Source organism: Rhamphochromis longiceps, linkage group LG20, assembly GCF_057381845.1.
Source record: "Rhamphochromis longiceps isolate RC_006_pf linkage group LG20, R_longiceps_female_GT1.1, whole genome shotgun sequence".
Lineage (NCBI taxonomy): Eukaryota > Metazoa > Chordata > Actinopteri > Cichliformes > Cichlidae > Rhamphochromis > Rhamphochromis longiceps.
This window is the reverse complement of record NC_140576.1, coordinates 29255522-29273823: the sequence shown is the minus strand read 5'-3', so window position 1 is coordinate 29273823 and position 18302 is coordinate 29255522. Positions and strand designations below refer to the sequence as shown.

Here is an 18302-nt window from a genome sequence, read left to right as displayed (position 1 = left end):
AACACTGAGGCCTACATTGTAACATAGCCCAGAGCATGGGCTATAATCCCACACAGTGAGCAGCAGAGTGCACGCAGGAGGAGAGGGTGCTTATGGGAGGGACTGTCTCACCTTGTTTAGAAAGCCCTTGAGCACGCCGGCAGCTTTCACCGACAGAGACCTTGGGATCCGAATGGGCTTCTCGAGAATAACTGTTGGCAAAAAGAAGGACGGCAACAAAAGAGAGAGCGAGTGAATTAAAAGGACAATCGTGAGGAGGGAGAATGATTCACAGTCCAACCTGCCTGTGGGTGACTGTGTCTGCTGCGTGGGAGGCAGAGAAAGGGCGGAGATGCAGAGGACACTGTTCTATTCTCTCTCTCACACTTTTTGTGGTCTACTAATAGCCTTGAGACTCCCACAGCTAACAAGAACAAAATGCAGTAAAAACAGTTTCTCCCTCAAAACCCAAATCCAGAGATGAAGAACTGCATCACAGCTCCTTTTTAAACATGCTATTCACCCATTTTATTATTATTTTAACCCAGTGTGCGTGAACACTCATCGTCTGAGATCCAGTTTCTCTTAAACCCAAAAGACATCTGCACCCAGGACAAGGCAAACAGAAAAAGAGGAGAGATGTGTTTTGTGACTAGAAAGACGGGTATTTTACTAGCTCGATGTTCCACTTAACTCAAGTTTTATTTATGCAGCACAGAATCACAACAGCAGAGCCTTTAAGGAGCTTATCCTGTGTAGATATTACAGAACTGACAGTAAAGTTGACCTTGAGATGTGCTGATGCTCTGAACTGCAGATCTGATGTGAGAAATGAAAGTTGTCCTGTTGTGCATCTATAAAATAAAGTCTTATTTATCTGATACTGCTGTGTGGTGCTGTGCCTTTGACCAGGTGATTAAAGTTGATGGTCAGCTGTAGTAGAAACAATCAGACAGGTAGTATCAGGTGAGTCATGACACTTAGAGAGAGGAGAACTCCCAGTTGCTAGTGGGAAAACTCATTACAACGCAATCATTATGCCAACGTTAATGACAAAACCTTGGCAAGAATAACGGGCCAGTTTCATTGGCTGCACATTCAGGGGTCGTTGTGAGCATCCTGACCTGAATGCCACTGCAGCCTTTACAGGTGGAGGGTCCATCTGAGCAAATTAGCATGGACCTGATTCAGTCAACATGGGTATCAGTGTGCCGAGCATTCAAAGCCAATAGTAGCACCTACCCACTGGCACACTGCTGGCCAACAGCATCAGCGGCACTCTTTACTCCAGGGATGCAAATGTCATTTCTGATGGCAGACGTGTTTGCTTTGGCAGGGTGCCCTGCCTGATGCAACCCTCCATATTTATCGAGGCTTGGAAACGACACTAGGAGTAAACCAGCTCGTGGTCTCCCTGGCAACCACGGAGCTAAGACAAACAAAACATGTCAGCAAAATCAAATAATTGCTGGTGCTGACCTTTTCATGATTTGTTGAATAACTAGAAAGAATTATAAATGTTACCAACAATAAACATTTCTGGTTTATGTCATTTTTTAAGAAGGAGGCCAATTACATGAAAAGGGAAAGACCATCTCTGAATCGAGGAGGGGTACATCTGTCACCATCTTACAATGCTGTGACTGCAGCCATTCCCCAACTCTGTGTGAATGGGACTCATGGACATTGATCAGTGGGCTTTGATCAATTTGCATATTAATGATCATAAACTGACCTCCCAGCCCATTGTTAATCAGTGGGCTGGTTTCAGTCATTGTGCAAATGTGCTGTTTATAAGGCTGGAAAGCTGCAGTCAGCTGAGACTGAAGAAGTCACCTGATGATGAGGAAACGTTTGTCCCACTGAGAACGTCCAGATGAACAGAATCAAACTTCTGGGAAAATGTTCAATTGCTCCCAGTAACATATCAGAGACACAACAGAGAGATAATCAGTGTTGTTCACCTCATCTGTCAGTGCTCATAATGTTGTGCCTGATTGATCTCTCTGTCACTGTGTTTACATATTAATAATCTTTTAATCTTGGCAGCCGACCTGCTTCAAACATGGACGTGTTTACTTGGTTTTGTTTCTTCAGACAGAAACTGTTGTTATATCATGAAGGTAAACTACATCATTTATCACTTATATATATATATATATATATATATATATATATATATATATATATATATATATATATATATATATATATATATATATATATATATATATATATATATTTTTTTTTTTTTTTTTTTTTTTTTTTTTTTTTTAATTTATTGTTGCTATCCTGTTGGTATACACAGTTGTCTTTCTGAAGCCAGTCTTAAACCATGACGCCTCCTTTCAGTGTAAAGGAGAAAGCCCAGTAAATTCTCTCTGTTGTCTGCGTTGGTTCTGCTGAAAAAATTTCAGATATTGCTAGAAAACAGTGAGTTGAGACGGCTGATGAATGCCAGCTGGAGCCAAACTGACATGGGGGGTGGCTGCCATTGGCCAGTTTTAACAGACAGATAGTCTGCTGTATTAGCCCATTTTATTTTCACTTCAGCTTTAAAAGTACAGAGCAAGCTTTACGTTACACGTGTCTGAGGTTTAGATTTAACCATTACATTCAGTTCTTGTACATGTTAGCTGTGAATACAGCCTTGTGGCTGATTCCTGAATCAAATGTTTCTGAGTGTCTAAAGCTCCAGGGTTAGCATGAGGTGCACAGATACCCAGAGTAAGGCCTGGCTCAGTCTAGCTCGGCGGCATATGGCTGGGAGCTCCTATAGTGAAGGGTTGGTTTCCATTGGCAGGCATTGATCCAGGAACCTGCTGCTGTACCGGTAAGGCCGCCAGGAGGACGGTGACAGATGCTAGCTGTGGTGCCGCACTATGCTCCTTTGACACAATGTGTAGTATGGAGGAATTTCTGTCACAGAGGACAGTCTGGGTGGCTTCGTGCTATGTAAAGAGACCATATGGCTCGAGGAAACACATGCAAGTAGAAGTTCCTGACGTTTCTCTATTATAAACATGTGATCACACCAAGGTTATTTTCTGCTGACTTCTACTTCTTCTACTTGTCACTGAGTTTAAGATCTGGGACACTGTAAAGATCTGCTAAAACTCCACCATGATGAAGCACTCTGCTCTGTCTGCATGCGAAGATTAATGACCAGACTGACTGTGGATCGCTTCATTACGCACAAAAGTTTAAGTTGTGCACAGTTCAGTAACAAGCAGTGGGTATTCTGAGTGCTGTCATTGTGTGTACTTCAGTTCTACTAATGAGCACTGCAAACATGCTGCAGGCCATGAAGAAGAGTGAAAGCAGCAACGTGATGCTGAGAATGTGAGCAGGTACCAGTGTGAGGAACAGGTTTACGATGTAGTGAGATATATATATATAAATATATACACATATACATATATATGTAAAATGAGGACTCACACGTCTGAAAACGTGCAAAGAACTTGTTGTTTACTCTGTCGGGAATGTGTGTTTGCTACAGCTTTACTGCACTGCTGGATGATGACACTGTGATGTATAGAAGAATGTCGCTCTCTGAATGCTAATCCTTTTGTTCCGCTTGGAAAGGCTGAATTTGTGCATCCTTATCCTTATAGGAAGAGAAATGCAATCAGGTGTGAGCATCGGAGGGAAGTAACTAACACCTCTTCAAGAGATAAAAATCACAACCTGAAACACTGTAAATAAGATTATGATGGATGGAAGATTACTTTAACATGAATGCAGTTCTATCATTTGCATCTAAACTGCATGAAAACATGTCTGACTGCAGCTTCTCTTGGTGTTTTGTGTGTGCTGCACTGGTTTTGATTTGTTACCCAGTGCCAGTTTGAGCACAGCTTGATAGAAACATATAGATCTTCTTCCCCCACACAGTTTCAGTTAGAAATGATTTAGAACGGAGTTTAACGGACGTCAAAACAAAAAGCTGCAGATTTAGACTCAAACTGTAAATGACTGTGAGCAGCTACAGGAGGAAGCTCTCGTGTGCCCTGACTTTTACCAATGAACAGGATGTGCACCTTACTCATTTTCTTCTAACAGATGATGAGATCTTCATTTTCAGATAAAACTGCACCCCCGCTCGTTTTGTTTCATGACGCTTTAAAAGTAACCGCCGTCCATCAGATTTACACCTCCTGATTATGACACAGCGTGTTAGCAAACATGCTCATGAACCTCTACAGTAGCCTCAGTGTGATTGCACACGTTGTGTAAGGGGCGTGGTCTCCGGCCTGCGTCAGTGGAGGAAGCCACGGAGAGAGCCGGCTCCGGGCTACGACACAGCGGCGAACATAAGAGGAGAGCTGGAACCACAACAATGGCTCTCTGTGTGGGTCGTTCACACACATCAGTGCACATGTTTGCAGCAGGGCATCAATCCTGTTCATTTCACTATATTATAATATTCAAACTCACCCAGCCCTTTTTTATTTTGGAGTCATTAAGTCGAAAGAATTCAAAAAGCCAAAGTGCAGATTAGATTTCCTCGACCTGTAAAAGCTCCCTGTAATCTGTAGACTGAGTCATTATTGATGATGATCAGTGATATCTCCTTAAACAACAGGCTTGAGTCTAACAGTCAGTATTGATCATTGGTCTGGCTCACCCTGAAAGAGGTACTCCTCTGTGTTCATGTCAGGATTGTCAGTGATGATGTCGAACGGGGACCTTCCAGCCATCATCTCAAACATCAGCACGCCCAAAGCCCACCAGTCCACGCTGAAGCCTGGGATGAACATGACATCACATTCAGACTGGATGTGACATGTGATCAATAAGCTACAAACCAGAGCTGAGAACAGAGGTCAGGTCTCTGTGGTGTTTGGTACACTACATGGCTCCGCACATGTACAGACACACAACACGACATACTGCAGTGTGGACAGGCTGACACACGGCTAACGTTAGAAAGAGATTTAAAGACACACAGAAAATGTCACACATGCAGGAGTTACTGCTGTATCATATACATACATATATGTTTTTATGATGTTACTTAATAAGGTAGCACAGGAGCACATTTGGACCAATTAAACACATTCACATGTATAACATGAAATGTTGTTAGGCAGCACATATTAGTTTGTAATAGTCTGTGAATGGCTTGATTTAGTAGGACTGTCAAAGTGTAACCCTTTACACTGCTCCTGTACTCACCATAGTCTTCTCCTCTCAGGATCTCAGGCGCTATGTAGTTTGGAGTGCCACAGAAAGTACTGGTGGTATCACCTGGTCTGATCCCCTCCTAAGAAGTAGAAGACAGCAGCGTTTGGAGAGATCAACAAGAGCGCGCTAGACCTTCCAGTCAATACTGACCTAATGCATTATTGATAATGCTACAGCTGCCCGCACTCTGTTACCTTGCACATGCCGTAGTCTGTGAGCTTGATGTGTCCCTCGTGGTCCAAGAGCACGTTGTCCAGCTTCAGATCACGGTAGATGATGCCCTTTTCATGTAGGAAGTTCAAAGCGATGCAGATTTCAGCAGCATAGAATCTGTGACGAGATGAGAGGTGAACATTTCCACTCGCACATGAGAACATGTTCAAATCCTTCCTGCACAGCTGCATGGATTTAGTGACAACGCAAATCGATGTTTACAGACCGTGACTAAGAGTGACTCGTCTCAATCGTTCAGAATCGTTCTCCAGCATCTGCTTGTGATGCTGTCGAGCGTTTGTGTTACATTTACAGAAGCTACCCGTGCTACAGCCATAAGAACAGACTTAAGTGAACCACGGGGTTGGAGGGCGCATGTAAACGCTCTCCAAAGCCTGATAGCATCCACACATTTACTTTACAAAAATAAGAGACGCAGCAGGAAGGTTGTTAGATTTCTAACCTGTGTGTGTTTTGGGGCCAGGTCAATGCAAAACGGCCCTCAGTGCACTAATGCCTGCGGTGCTATATCTAACCTGACTAAATGACTGTTTCTCTTCCTGTTTCTGATTAGTTGTTGGGATTTTTATTGTTCTCCTTTTTTCTTATAATGTAGGAATTGTGAAGATTTGGCCTTGAAGACACAAACACTCATTAGTTTTGGTTGAAACTTTAAAAAGCTGAAAGACCAACAAAAGTCCAGCAGGTTCAAATCTGCAGCAGGCAGTGTTCACCTCTGCAGAAATGTAAGACATGTCCTCCCAACAGCTGTGCACGTCAGTGGGACTCAGCATCTGCTGCAGGACTCTTTGTTTGTCTTATAGAACTAATGAAAACTGGTTTTTATAGCTCTGGCTAAATGTTGGTGTCATGCTCCAAACAGAGCCTGGGACAGATAAGTACAGTTTACAGTTCCCAGAGAAGGACGTCCCCACGTGGCCTCTGTCCTCGTTCCTTGCATATAATTTACTCAGCTGCTGCCAGAGTTCTTAGAAATCTAAAGAAGCCATCGATAACACCTCCAGCCGTGTTACAGTGGGCTTTGTAAACACTACTGTTTACTACTGATAGCTGTCACTGGGTGAGAGGACACCCTGGACTGGGACGTAACTGAATTTGTGCGTCACATTTGCAAAGTGTGTGTGCGTTTCATGCAAAAGCAAAGCCACTGTGTAGTGGCCGTATCTCCAGCTGTGTGTACATGAAGGCCCACTTCACAGGTGTAGTTTATTCCCTGTCAGACGGAGGTCTGTCAGTACCATCACTCCTCTCTGAGGCCACGGCTCCTAACAGGTCAGCATGTGTCAAAGCACCTGCAATACTCTGATACGCTTTGACTCCTGGGTCCACACAAAGTAACAGACATTAAAGAGACCATGTTCCTCGTGCCAAACATTTCTTCTTCTACTATGGCTATTGTTATGACAGCTAGTCTATAAAGCCTTTGTAGTTTGGGCCATCATTAGATGTACTTGGAGTGCTTCTTCGGTGAGTCAGTCAAATGTTTTCTCTCCATGTGTAGGTTGTGTGTATTCTGTCTCTAGGAGATAAGCCTTCATTAAACCTGACAAGCCTCTCGCTGTCTGCTGCTATAAATCTGTGAAACACTGAGGCAAAAGACTGCAGTGGAGAAATCCCACGTCGCTCCCCCACATTTTCACGGTGACAGCCTCCATTGTACGCTGTTGTTTCTTTGTTGCCATCAGACTGATGGAAGCTATGGCCTATCAGCAGCACAATCCCCTGCCCACCAGCCCGCCTCCCCCACGGCGTGGGGGAATGTGGCAGGGCTCTCTCTCTAAGAGCGCTGCTCATGAATATGTACCATCATTATGAGTAACTAACATGCTGCTTTGCATATATACAGCCACTGCCTCCACAATCCAGATTGCATGAGCTGATAGGGGTCCAACGGTGCCTCTGTAAATTACACAGCCTTTGATCCGCTATTTATCAGAGACGCAGCTGGAGCGCCCCGCGAGTAGACAGCCACAATGAATTATGGGTGCTCATTATATTTTAAAAGGAGGGTAAAAGTGTTGAGACCTGTTAAAGCATCCTATGAAGCATATCTTCAAACATATGTGTTTAAAAGAAGACACACCCAGTATGAATCTGTAGACCGTCCTGAAAACCGCTGATCTGGTGTGGTTCAGGCATGCAGCTCCTACCTGAGGGCTCTGACGTCTAATACTCACAACACTTTTCACAAAAACAGCTGAACATGAGTCTGCCCGCTCTGCACAGCCGTGCGTTGAACCGGCCCAATGCTGCACGTACACATGGCTGTATCGCCAGAGCAGCCCTCATGATTTCCTGCGTGTAAACTGAGGCTACGTGAAAATATAGGTTATGCTGTCCCTGAACTTGCTCCGCTCCAGGGATGCAGATACAATGGTTTGACCCTTCTGGAAGTCGTTTACCCCAAAATTGTTCACAATTGTACAAATGGGTTTTCTGTGTCATGTCAGTGTAACCAAAATCAAGTGTACCCACTTCAGTGTCATCCTGCTATCACAGAGGCCTCATTTACCACCTCAGACTGAATCAGCTGCTGCTCAGTCTTCATTCAAACATGCGACCTGTTCATAATGCACATGTGGGAGTACACCTAAACATCATGTACCCTCTAAAGATTCTCACATTGTGGACAGGGACCATATTTTATGTGGATAATGCCTGGAAGCTGGCGTACATCTGGAGGTTTACCTTGCGTGCTCTTCCGGGAGCTTCCTTTGTCGTTGCATATGAAACATCAAATCCCCACCGTTCACATACTCGATCACTAGAAATAACCTGGAAACAGAGCGAGAACATTTATGAACAGACGTTACATCAAATACTCTCAATATGAACGTTATGCAAATTTTAAAAAAGAGCATTTCTTGCTGGTCTTCATTATATCAAAAGAAAACATGCACCTTGACTCAAAAGCCCCGTTTGATGTTATTTAATCAATAATAAAATATTATTGTATTATGATAGTATTATGGTAGTATTGTGATAGTATTAAGGTAGTATTGTGATAGTATTAAGGTAGTATTGTGACAGTATTAAGGTAGTATTAAGGTAGTATTGTGATAGTATTAAGGTAGTATTAAGGTAGTATTGTGATAGTATTAAGGTAGTATTGTGACAGTAGTATGGTAGAATTGTGACAGTAGTATGGTAGTATTGTGATAGTATTAAGGTAGTATTGTGATAGTATTAAGGTAGTATTAAGGTAGTATTGTGATAGTATTAAGGTAGTATTGTGACAGTAGTATGGTAGTATTGTGACAGTAGTATGGTAGAATTGTGACAGTATTAAGGTAGTATTGTGATAGTATTAAGGTAGTATTGTGATAGTATTAAGGTAGTATTGTGACAGTAGTATGGTAGTATTGTGACAGTAGTATGGTAGAATTGTGACAGTATTAAGGTAGTATTGTGACAGTATTAAGGTAGTATTGTGATAGTATTAAGGTAGTATCGTGATAGTATTAAGATGCTGGAAATACGACGTGGGTGGATCCTGACATAAACTTTTCACAAATGGGAGTCGAGCGATTGAAGCGACTGAAATGTGAGCCAATAATAAGAGGGAGTAGAAAACACATTAGTGGGTTGCCTAGGCAACCGAAGCCTGGGCTATCCTCTGGTGACCAACTGTCGATTAAAGCAATGCACAACGAGTGAATCTCTTCATATGTGCACGAGGTTTAGAGGTGAGACACAAACGACCTGAGCAGTTCCACAGCATGTGCATGTTACATCGTAACCACGTGTTTCCAGCACAGCCACTCTTCACCTGGCTGCCTGTCTTTTCCTCCTCTTCCCCACCGAAAAATTCATGATGGAGAGTCACTGTGGAGGAAATATAGTACAGCTGCAGGTGGTGCCTGGAGGGGTGTTGCTCCACAAAGGAGACTATGCGGAAATGGTTGGATGAGCAAGTCATTCAGCTTCGTTTATGTAATAACACCTAAAGTGTTATTAAGATGATACTGTGGAGGACAAATGTGACACTGCATGTTGTATGCATGTCTTTATCCTGTCTTCCTTCTCTCACCCCAACCAATCACAGCAGATGGCCCCGCCCCTCCCTGAGCCTAGTTCTGCCGGAGGTTTCTTCCTGTTAAAAGGGAGTTTTTCCTTCCCACTGTCGCCAAAGTGCTTGCTCATAGGGGGTCATGTGATTGTTGGGTTTTTCTCTGTATGTATTATTGTAGGATCTACCTTACAATATAAAGCACCTTGAGGCGACTGTTGTTGTGATGTATAAATAAATTGAATGTATGAAAATGTCCTTATATAGATTTTGAACTTTTGGGGAAGTTGTCAGTGTTTATTACAAATCATAACAAAAACAATAGTAAAGTAAAAAAAAGTTCAGCTGTTTGATGTGTCAGCTGTTGGTCACGTGATCTTTATGAAGGGCTGTTATGGGTGCAGCCCTGCTGGGTTCAGCACTGTTTGAGGAAAACAGTAAAGTCCTGAGTGTGAACAGTACCTTTAGTCCTCACATCATGAACAGGTTTTAATAGATCTGCAGAACCATTGAATGGAGCACATTACAAATCTGAGCCGTGGTTATTTCCCAACTACAACAATGACCTCACTGTGAAAACACACCGCAATGTCTAATCTCTTTCAATTCAGTAAATTTAGACACACAATGTAAACCTAGTGACACAAACTACAACTCATTTGAACTTTGACCTCGGTGCATGATGGAGCTCCAGGGCTGCCTTGAGCTGGACGCTGCACAGATCACACAGAGTTGAATCAGTGTCAGAGTGCAGCGGCATTGTTGCTGTGACACAACCCTAACGACCCACAACATTGTGCTTTCTTACTAAACACTGAGGCCCAGAAAGCAGTTTGAAGAGTTCACTACGCAAAGTTAAAAAAGGGAGGAGCTTCTGGAAAACTGTCAACCTGTCTTCAGATACGTGTGGAGCTACTCAGGAACAGCCTTCATCTGTTTATCAGGTCGCCTGAATCTGTGCTTTGTTTTAAACAACGGCTCAAAGCTCATTTTTATACTTCACAGCCGTGAGCCACAGTTTACAGCTAATGTGCGCATGTAGGAAGACGTACGACTAAATATGTGTCTGTATGCTGGAACATATACTTTGAATCTGTGTGTTAATATGAAGTTAGACATTAAGCTTACTTCAGCAGACTGAGGTAAGAACGGGCCATCGTCAAAGGAGTATTTAGTGAAAAGCACTGTACCCGACAGCGCTCACAGTCAGCTTTATCCTCTTACCGACTTTCTGTCTGGAAACAGGAGTGGAGGCCGACTAAGAAGGGATTGGTCGAGGCCTGCTCAAAAACATGCTTCTCTGTCTGCACCCAGTCAATATCCTGCAGAGATGAGACAGACACAGCATGAGACAGATAATGTGGGAACAATCGGTTTGTCAGTAGGCTTTCTCAGACAGATCGATGGAGATACATCAGGTCACTGGTGTCACTGGTTTGAACAGCCCTCACACACAGAATGGGAGATTAATGGAGTGCAAGCCATGAACTCCGGAAACAGAAGAGCTCTCTATTGTCCTTTAACACGATGGCAGGTTTAAGGCACTTGAACCACAGTGGCTTACATTCACTTCCCAAAGTCCATCTTTTATCTACAGTTTGTAATTTTGGACTAAAATACTGCCAATAGTAAGTGACGTTATTACAGGTATGCAATCTACAGTGTTTGCTGCAAAATTTGACATTATTTTGTGACATCAGCATCTCATCGTATCCAACCCTTTATACTGAATCGCCTTTCTAAATCAGGTGTCACAAAATAACAGCTGAAAGCACTCCAACTCCCAGAAGTCCTTCAGAGTACCCAGGATGTCATGGATGCTGCTCAGTGCTTTGCCTGCAGCGAGGACTCTGAATCTGGAGTTAAAGCATCATTAAACTGTGATCAGGTGTGTGTACACTGTGCCGTGATACAAAATTCCTTTTGGTCAAGTCATTACTGCATCCAGCCATTATTATTATTATTATTATTATTATTATTATGCAAAATAAGTCATAGTAACACGTCTGACATTTCAGACTATTTGACTCTCAGTGGAATCACCTTCCTGCTGTCCGTGGATTGTTGTTTGTACAGAAAGTGAAACTTTGTCATGGAATAAAACGTGTCCATGTGGGACAACGTGAGCTGGTCAGATGATGGACGATGCTGTAGTTATAGGACGCTGGTCCTCAGCCTATATGTTGAGCAATATTGCCATCTAGTGGACTTTCATCACACAACCACAGCACAGTCAGTAGGCTTTCTGTATTCAGGCCTATCTCACCTCCTTACCAATCTCTCTCTCTGTCTTTCTTTTAACATATGTTTCAGCTACGATGTTCTAGGACTACCTGATGACTTTTGAGGCAGAGAAGTCACAGAGTCTAAAGAACGTGATCAGAGTCTGTTAACTTAAGCTAAGCTTTGAGTTATCAGACCAGCAAGCCAGACGAGTCGAGAGCAAGAAGTGAAATCAGAGTAACACAGAAAACAGAGCTGACTCAAAGTATTTCAAAGTCACTGAGTCTTATTGTATCCACAATCCACCCACAGAAGTCACGTGTTGTTTCTAAGGTTATGATCAGTCCTGGAGGACAGGGAGCTGTCAGTACTGCTAACGTACCATGCAGACAGACTGTGTCAGAGACACTTTCAAAGAAAGCTGCAGGTGTGGGCATCACTCGTGGAAAACGAAACGACACTTTGGCTCTTGTAATGCTTCTGTTTCTATGAATATAACATGTTTTTGCCTGTGGAACATTATTTATGCAGACTTCATGTTCATCTGGTTATTCATCCCTGCAAAGAGGATGTTATACCCGGATTTCATCTGCTGCTTTCAGTCACCCACTCACTTCTTCCTCCTCAGCAGCTCTGTGCCACCTCCACTCCAAATTTCCCCTTCTTTGTTCCATTTCCTTCCAGTGTCTGGCTCAGTTCCATTCCCTTCCTTTAGCCAATCCCGATTCTCATATTTTCATACCTCCCCGCTGTTTCCTCGTCACCCTTCACTTCCAACTTTTACCCTCCACTCTCCTCTGAATATTGACCTGTTACATAGTCTAGTGCTCCTAAATCTCTCCAGAGCCCTGCTGTCTCCATGCAAGGTCAAAACAATGAAACAGACAGCGTGCAAAACCAGCTGCCCTCTGAGTATTCGAGAAAATATAAACAGAAGTATTGAAAATTCCCCACATTCTCAATGAAATGTGTCCTGCTGTCCACCACTGGTCCAGTTCAACCCTACATGTAAGACAGAAAAAAGCGGTCCGTGGCTGGGATGTGCCAACATCACAGATCCTGACATCATCTGTGTATGTGGACTTCAGTGGAAATCACTGGGTGCTGAAGCTGCTGTTTACACACTTTTATACAAGAATTTACTAATGTCTACCAAATCTGTTCCAAAGCATTTCAAAAGGAAAACAGCAACAGCTGTCCCCACGTAGGCTGATTTATAGAGTTATATCCCCTCCTGAAGGCAAACATTACACTTCTCAGTCTTTGTGCTTAGAAATCTTTGAAACCTTCAGTGTTTAATGTTTGTAGTTTTCCTTCTCTTGTTTTTCTTTTACGCTTGCAGCTGTGGTGGTTAATGTTTTCAGTCAGTTGTTCTGGACTGTTACAACACAATGAAGATGGATGAAGCCTCCAGGTCTGAAAACTCACAGCAGTATAAATCCTGCATTCTCTCCAATGTCCAGCAGGGGGTGCATTGCCTGTTGTAAAACTAACTAACCCTAATTTCCTTCGGGATTAATAAAGTATTCTGATTCTGAATAGTACAGAAGTCAGTGAGAAACACTAACTCTGATGTTTTCAATCACTAACTCAGTCTTCTGTATAACACACGGTGGTCACATTGTAAATTCAGGCCTGTCAGTGGGATGCTGCACAAGAAACCTATTGTTGTAAAGCATATATTTTATACTTATTTGATCCTCTACAATAAACCGAGGATTCAGGCTCTCACAGACCAGCTGTGCGCTACATATAATACAACTACTGTTTACAAAGCACACCTGTCCACAGAAACCCATGGGAAGACCAACAAATGTCAACCAATGTCAGCCTCCTTAAGGCTGGAATGCAGCTGGATAGGGTAGTAGTAAGACTACACACCTTTGGAGCAGGAGTCGCAAGTTTGATTTCCACCCAGTATCCAGTAAGGGTCCTGGCTAGACCCCCCATGCTAAAACCAGGCCTAAACTTGTTAATGATCTAAAGGCAGCTGGCACCACAGTCACCAAGAACACCACTGGTAACACAACACACAGCCATGAACTGAAGTCCTGCAGCAAAGTCAACCTTCAGAAGAAGGCACGTGTCATCTTACATTTGTCAGTGAAGATCTCAATGATTCAGAGAAAGCTCAGGAGAGAATGCTGCGGACAGATGAAACAAAGAAATGAGGTTTTTGGCATCAACCCACCCTGCGGTGTTTTGGAGGGAAGAGAAGTGCTGAGTATGAACCAAAGAACACCAACCCCACCCTCAAGCACACAGGTGGAAATATTATGCTTTGGATGAAGCCGTGACCTCCACTGGACACTCAGGACGGGTCATGGATGGGTCTTCTAACAACAAAGAAGTGTCTAAAGGAAACACGCACTAAGGTCATGTATTGGCTTAGCCAGATTCCAGACATTAATTCTTAATTAAAAACCTGTGGAGGGAGGTGAAGCTTCACGCTGCCAAGCGGCAGGATTTCGAGAGTTTCTATAGAGAGGAGTGTGCTAAAATCCCTCCTGACATGTGTGCAAACCTGGTGACCAGCTACAAGAAACCTATTACTGCTAACGAGTACTCATGTGGTTCTAGGGGTTTAAGTACTACAGTCAGAGTTTCTCCGGGTGCTCTCACCTCGTCGTCATGGACCAGCTCCTTTTTCACCACCTTCATGGCGTACATCTGCTCGTTCTTCTTTAGCCGCACCAGCAGAACTTTGGCATAGCTGCCTCGTCCTATTACTCGAATCAGGTCAAAGTCAGCCAGCCCGAGAGCCAGTCCCTGGGATATCTTAATGCCATCGATGCCATCAACTACTGCTTTGATATCCTACAGGGGCAGAGGTCAGAATAGCATCAATAGCATAGTTTATGTAGAAGAATGATCACACAGTCATTTTCAAAGGGAATGGGCAGCTTTTACATTATCAGCGTATTATCCTTAATGAGTCGGTCTTACCTCTGTCTCGTCTTCTGCTTTATTCACTGCACAGTTGTGTGGTAAAAACGGTACTGCAAAACACAGATCCACACCAAACTATGACCATCTGGAGACTGTCGCAAATGCTTTCTTTCCCTCAACCAGCAGAGGGAGGCAGAGCACACAAAATAAAGACCCCTGTTCTTACCAAACTAGGCTAATCCACAAGGGGCCCCAGAGCATCTCATGGGCACAAGTTTACACATAAGCATCTCAGAGTTACATAAGTGATGACAGCGAATGAGAAGTCAAGAGACCAGGCCCACTGGTCCAAGCAGCCACTCTGGTACTCATTTCTTTGGGGACTCGTAAAATGACAGCAGGGGCCACTGAGGGCTCCTCAGTTATAAATTGTACAAGTAGCTGTCGTTTAAGGAAACACTAAAGAAACTGGTGTAGTGGCGCACATCTCTGTAGAGAACAGCACTCTTCTTTATTTTTTATTCACTCTCAAATTTAAAAGAGTTTGTGTACTTTCAAAGAGATGTTGTCACCCTGTTTATCCACAGATATCACAGTTACTCTGAGACAAACTCAAATGCATTCTTATGCTAAATATTTGTAGTCATTTCAAACAAAATTACACTCTATTGTATTTTATTGTAACATTTCTTAGGGCCCACCCAACGGTCAGTTCACCGCCTACGAAGGACCACAGAAGACATCAGAAAGTGTGAAAAGTGTTAAATGTCCTATGTGTTAGAGTCCAAACAGTCCAGGACATGAATGCAGTCAGACTGGGACATGTAGTCCACAGTTTCTAGACGTGCATGGACTGGGTTTGGATGCTGTGTCCAGGATCCCGTCATGCTCTCTGCTGACTTATGTCTCATAAAAATGCAGCAGAGTTCAGAGTTTCCCTTTTTCATCTGGATCTCAAAGAAACCTGCACTCATACAACGATTAGCTTTCTTAGGTAACTCAGTGGCATATAAAAGAAATGCATCTTACTCCCATCTGTGTCCTCTGTGTCATCCAGTGGAAGGTCCACCTCGGCACTCTGGGCATCTGAAGGGGGCTTCTGTGATGGCATGACTGGATCCTGAAGAAAAGATTTCAGATATTCACCTGCATTTCTTTGCAACATGCCCTATCAGATATCCCGTCATGGCTGTGCAGTCCTGGACGAGTGGATGATGGCTCATGTTTACGCTCAGGGCGAGGTCTGTATTTCAGCTCATGGGCAGAAATGTTGCTGCTCTAATGAAGTGTGGGGGTTTCTCCAGAAAAGGGATTTAATCTTATCCAGGAAAAAAGGCAGTGAAGATAGCAGCACAGTCGCGGAGCACATACTCCATTGACTGCATTGATTTTCTGCTCAGGATTTGGGTGATTGGGGTCAAAATTTTGGATCTTTCTGTTTGGCCAGAAGCTTGCATAGCGCTCTAATGGATTGACTACGTGGAGCACACTGGTCTGTGGTCACGCCGTCCTTGTTTTGTATCAGTTAGGATATCACTATATTGCTGGTCTTTGAAGAAAGACTTGTTTGAAAGACTAGCTTGTTGTTTCTCAGCTGTTTCAAAACCATTTTAATTCCTTTTTATAAACTGCTTCACTGATAAGATAAGACATCACTACTTGATCTTTGAATCTCATGTAAAGCAGCACACACACCAAACACAAGTACATTTTAAAGACATTTGTGACAAACTGTTCTGCTGTGTTTTGTTGTTGCTCCTGTGCAGAACCTGTGTGGTTCCACTTGATGCTGAGGCCTGAAAGGTGCTACTGTGACGCAAGATTAGCACAGTATGCTGAGCCCAAAGCAAGAGGTTTCAGTTTCACTCACTTTATTTACACTGAGAGCTGACTGACTCAGAATGACTCCGGGTAATGAATTAACCCTGAGAGAGTCAAACTTCAGTTTAACATATAGAGTTTGAGAGCTCTAACATATTAACCTGATACTTAAAACAACTACTTGTTACACTGTTTCCAGCGTTGGTCTGACACTGTGTTCACTCTGATGGGAAAGGAGATTGAATGTTCCCAAATAGTGCAATCTGATTGGTTGGGAGGGACTTTGATGCAGTAGCTGTTCAACAATCCCTGCCATGGCCTCCACCTTAATGTTTGACAACAGCTTGAGAACATAATTAGTCCCATCAGTAACACTGACTAGCTAACTTTTGCTCTACATTATTAGCCTACTGCTAACAAATTAAAGAGATTAAACAACAGGGCCAGTGTAACAGCTGCTCTCTATCCACCTATGACCAAAGAAGGGTCAATCACTGAGTGCACCTAAGGTTAAAGATTATTCTTTGCATGTCCACAGTTTACACACACCCCTCACTGATATGAGTGTCATGGTAATTTTGGGCTTTTGATGGTTTCTTTGAACGGTTCTTTGTCCAGGGAGGGAAAAAGCTTTCACAATGATCCATGCAGACAACAGGAGCCTCTGTGCAATTTAATGGGCATAATCACATACTCACCATAAGCCTTTGGCAGGTCTGAGGGATGAGTCTGTGACAGCGCTTATGGACCAGCAGTTTGCAGGTGATACACTTGTAGCCCTGACTGCCCAGCCCCCATATCCTGTCACTACAGTGGGCACAGTAGGCTTTCTGTAAGACAAAAACATGCACCCTTTTTAGCAGAACATATATGTCAAAGTCAAACTTTGCCACTACAGGACGGACAATGAGACTCTTCATCGTTTAAATGAGGAGTCTGATTTTCATAGTTAGCCTTTATGGCTGAATAGCACAAACACAGCTGCAAACATCCACGTTTGTAATCAGTATTTATTTTAATACAATTATTATCACGACAGAATAAATACACATCGTTCATTTATAACAGAGAAAATCAAAAGACATTTTCAACAACAGAACTCTGTCTTCATAAACAACAAGACGGAGACTGTGCTGTCTGCTCGTTCACACTACAAATAAAATGTGACAGCAAACGCGCTCTAGTGTGAATGCTCAAAGCGGCCCGCATGCGCAAAAGATGTCACACAGAACGCGCTCTGTTTACACCCAGACCAACAGTATTGTTTGACTGATGGCCCACTTGTTTTGGACTTTACGTTTCCCAATTTTACTTTAAGTTATTTTGTTATTTACATATGGCCTAATAATCATCCTTATTGCTGTTTTAGAGAGGAGCAGTGCTTCAAAGGATAGTTGCAGATTTCTGTCAGAATCTGCAGATTATACAATACAAATTAAATGTTCACGTTTCTCCAACGTTGTCTTCCCAACAGTTTCACCGGATGGCCAGGAAGCGTTCACGATATCTTCTCCAGTGCTGATAATTGCCGTCTGTCTTGTGTCGGTGACGTAAAAGACCGATTTAATGCGACATGACCGTTCAAACAGCAGTCGCTTTCTGAAACATCAGATATGTATCGGATTCAGCACCACATACGAAAGTGACCCAGATCGGATTTGAAAATATCGGATGTGTGCTGTTCACACTGTCATACCATGATGGGATATGGGTCGCATAGGGTCAAAAAAAGTCGAATTTGATGCGCTTTTTCCTGCAGTGTGAACGTAGCCATAGACATGTCATCACCGCCAACCCAGGAGGGTGATGACATCACACCTTTTTATGGCTGAGGTGTAAAAACTGCAGTTTGTGTTTATTCCTGTTGGTCTAATGTTAATATTTGTTTGATAATCTGAAACATGGAAGTGTGACAACATGTATCTAATACTAATGTTTCAAATGCTGCGTGTGTGAG

At 43.1% G+C, this 18302-nt stretch overlaps 1 protein-coding gene across 5 annotated transcripts in view; it reads right to left on the bottom strand.

Annotated features, from left to right (window-relative positions):
• Positions 1 to 18302, bottom strand: part of prkcz (protein kinase C, zeta) — a 99443-nt gene that overhangs the window by 21581 nt on the left and 59560 nt on the right. For all 5 annotated transcript variants that reach the window (XM_085392705.1, XM_085392708.1, XM_085392704.1 and 2 more), the window contains 10 exons: positions 17044 to 17175; positions 15554 to 15644; positions 14582 to 14634; positions 14258 to 14452; positions 10637 to 10734; positions 8092 to 8178; positions 5364 to 5499; positions 5161 to 5248; positions 4610 to 4729; positions 112 to 191 (listed from right to left, as the gene is read on the bottom strand). In XM_085392705.1, the coding sequence (XP_085248831.1) occupies positions 112 to 191; positions 4610 to 4729; positions 5161 to 5248; positions 5364 to 5499; positions 8092 to 8178; positions 10637 to 10734; positions 14258 to 14452; positions 14582 to 14634; positions 15554 to 15644; positions 17044 to 17175 (1080 nt within the window). The remainder of the gene's footprint in view (positions 1 to 111; positions 192 to 4609; positions 4730 to 5160; positions 5249 to 5363; positions 5500 to 8091; positions 8179 to 10636; positions 10735 to 14257; positions 14453 to 14581; positions 14635 to 15553; positions 15645 to 17043; positions 17176 to 18302) is intronic.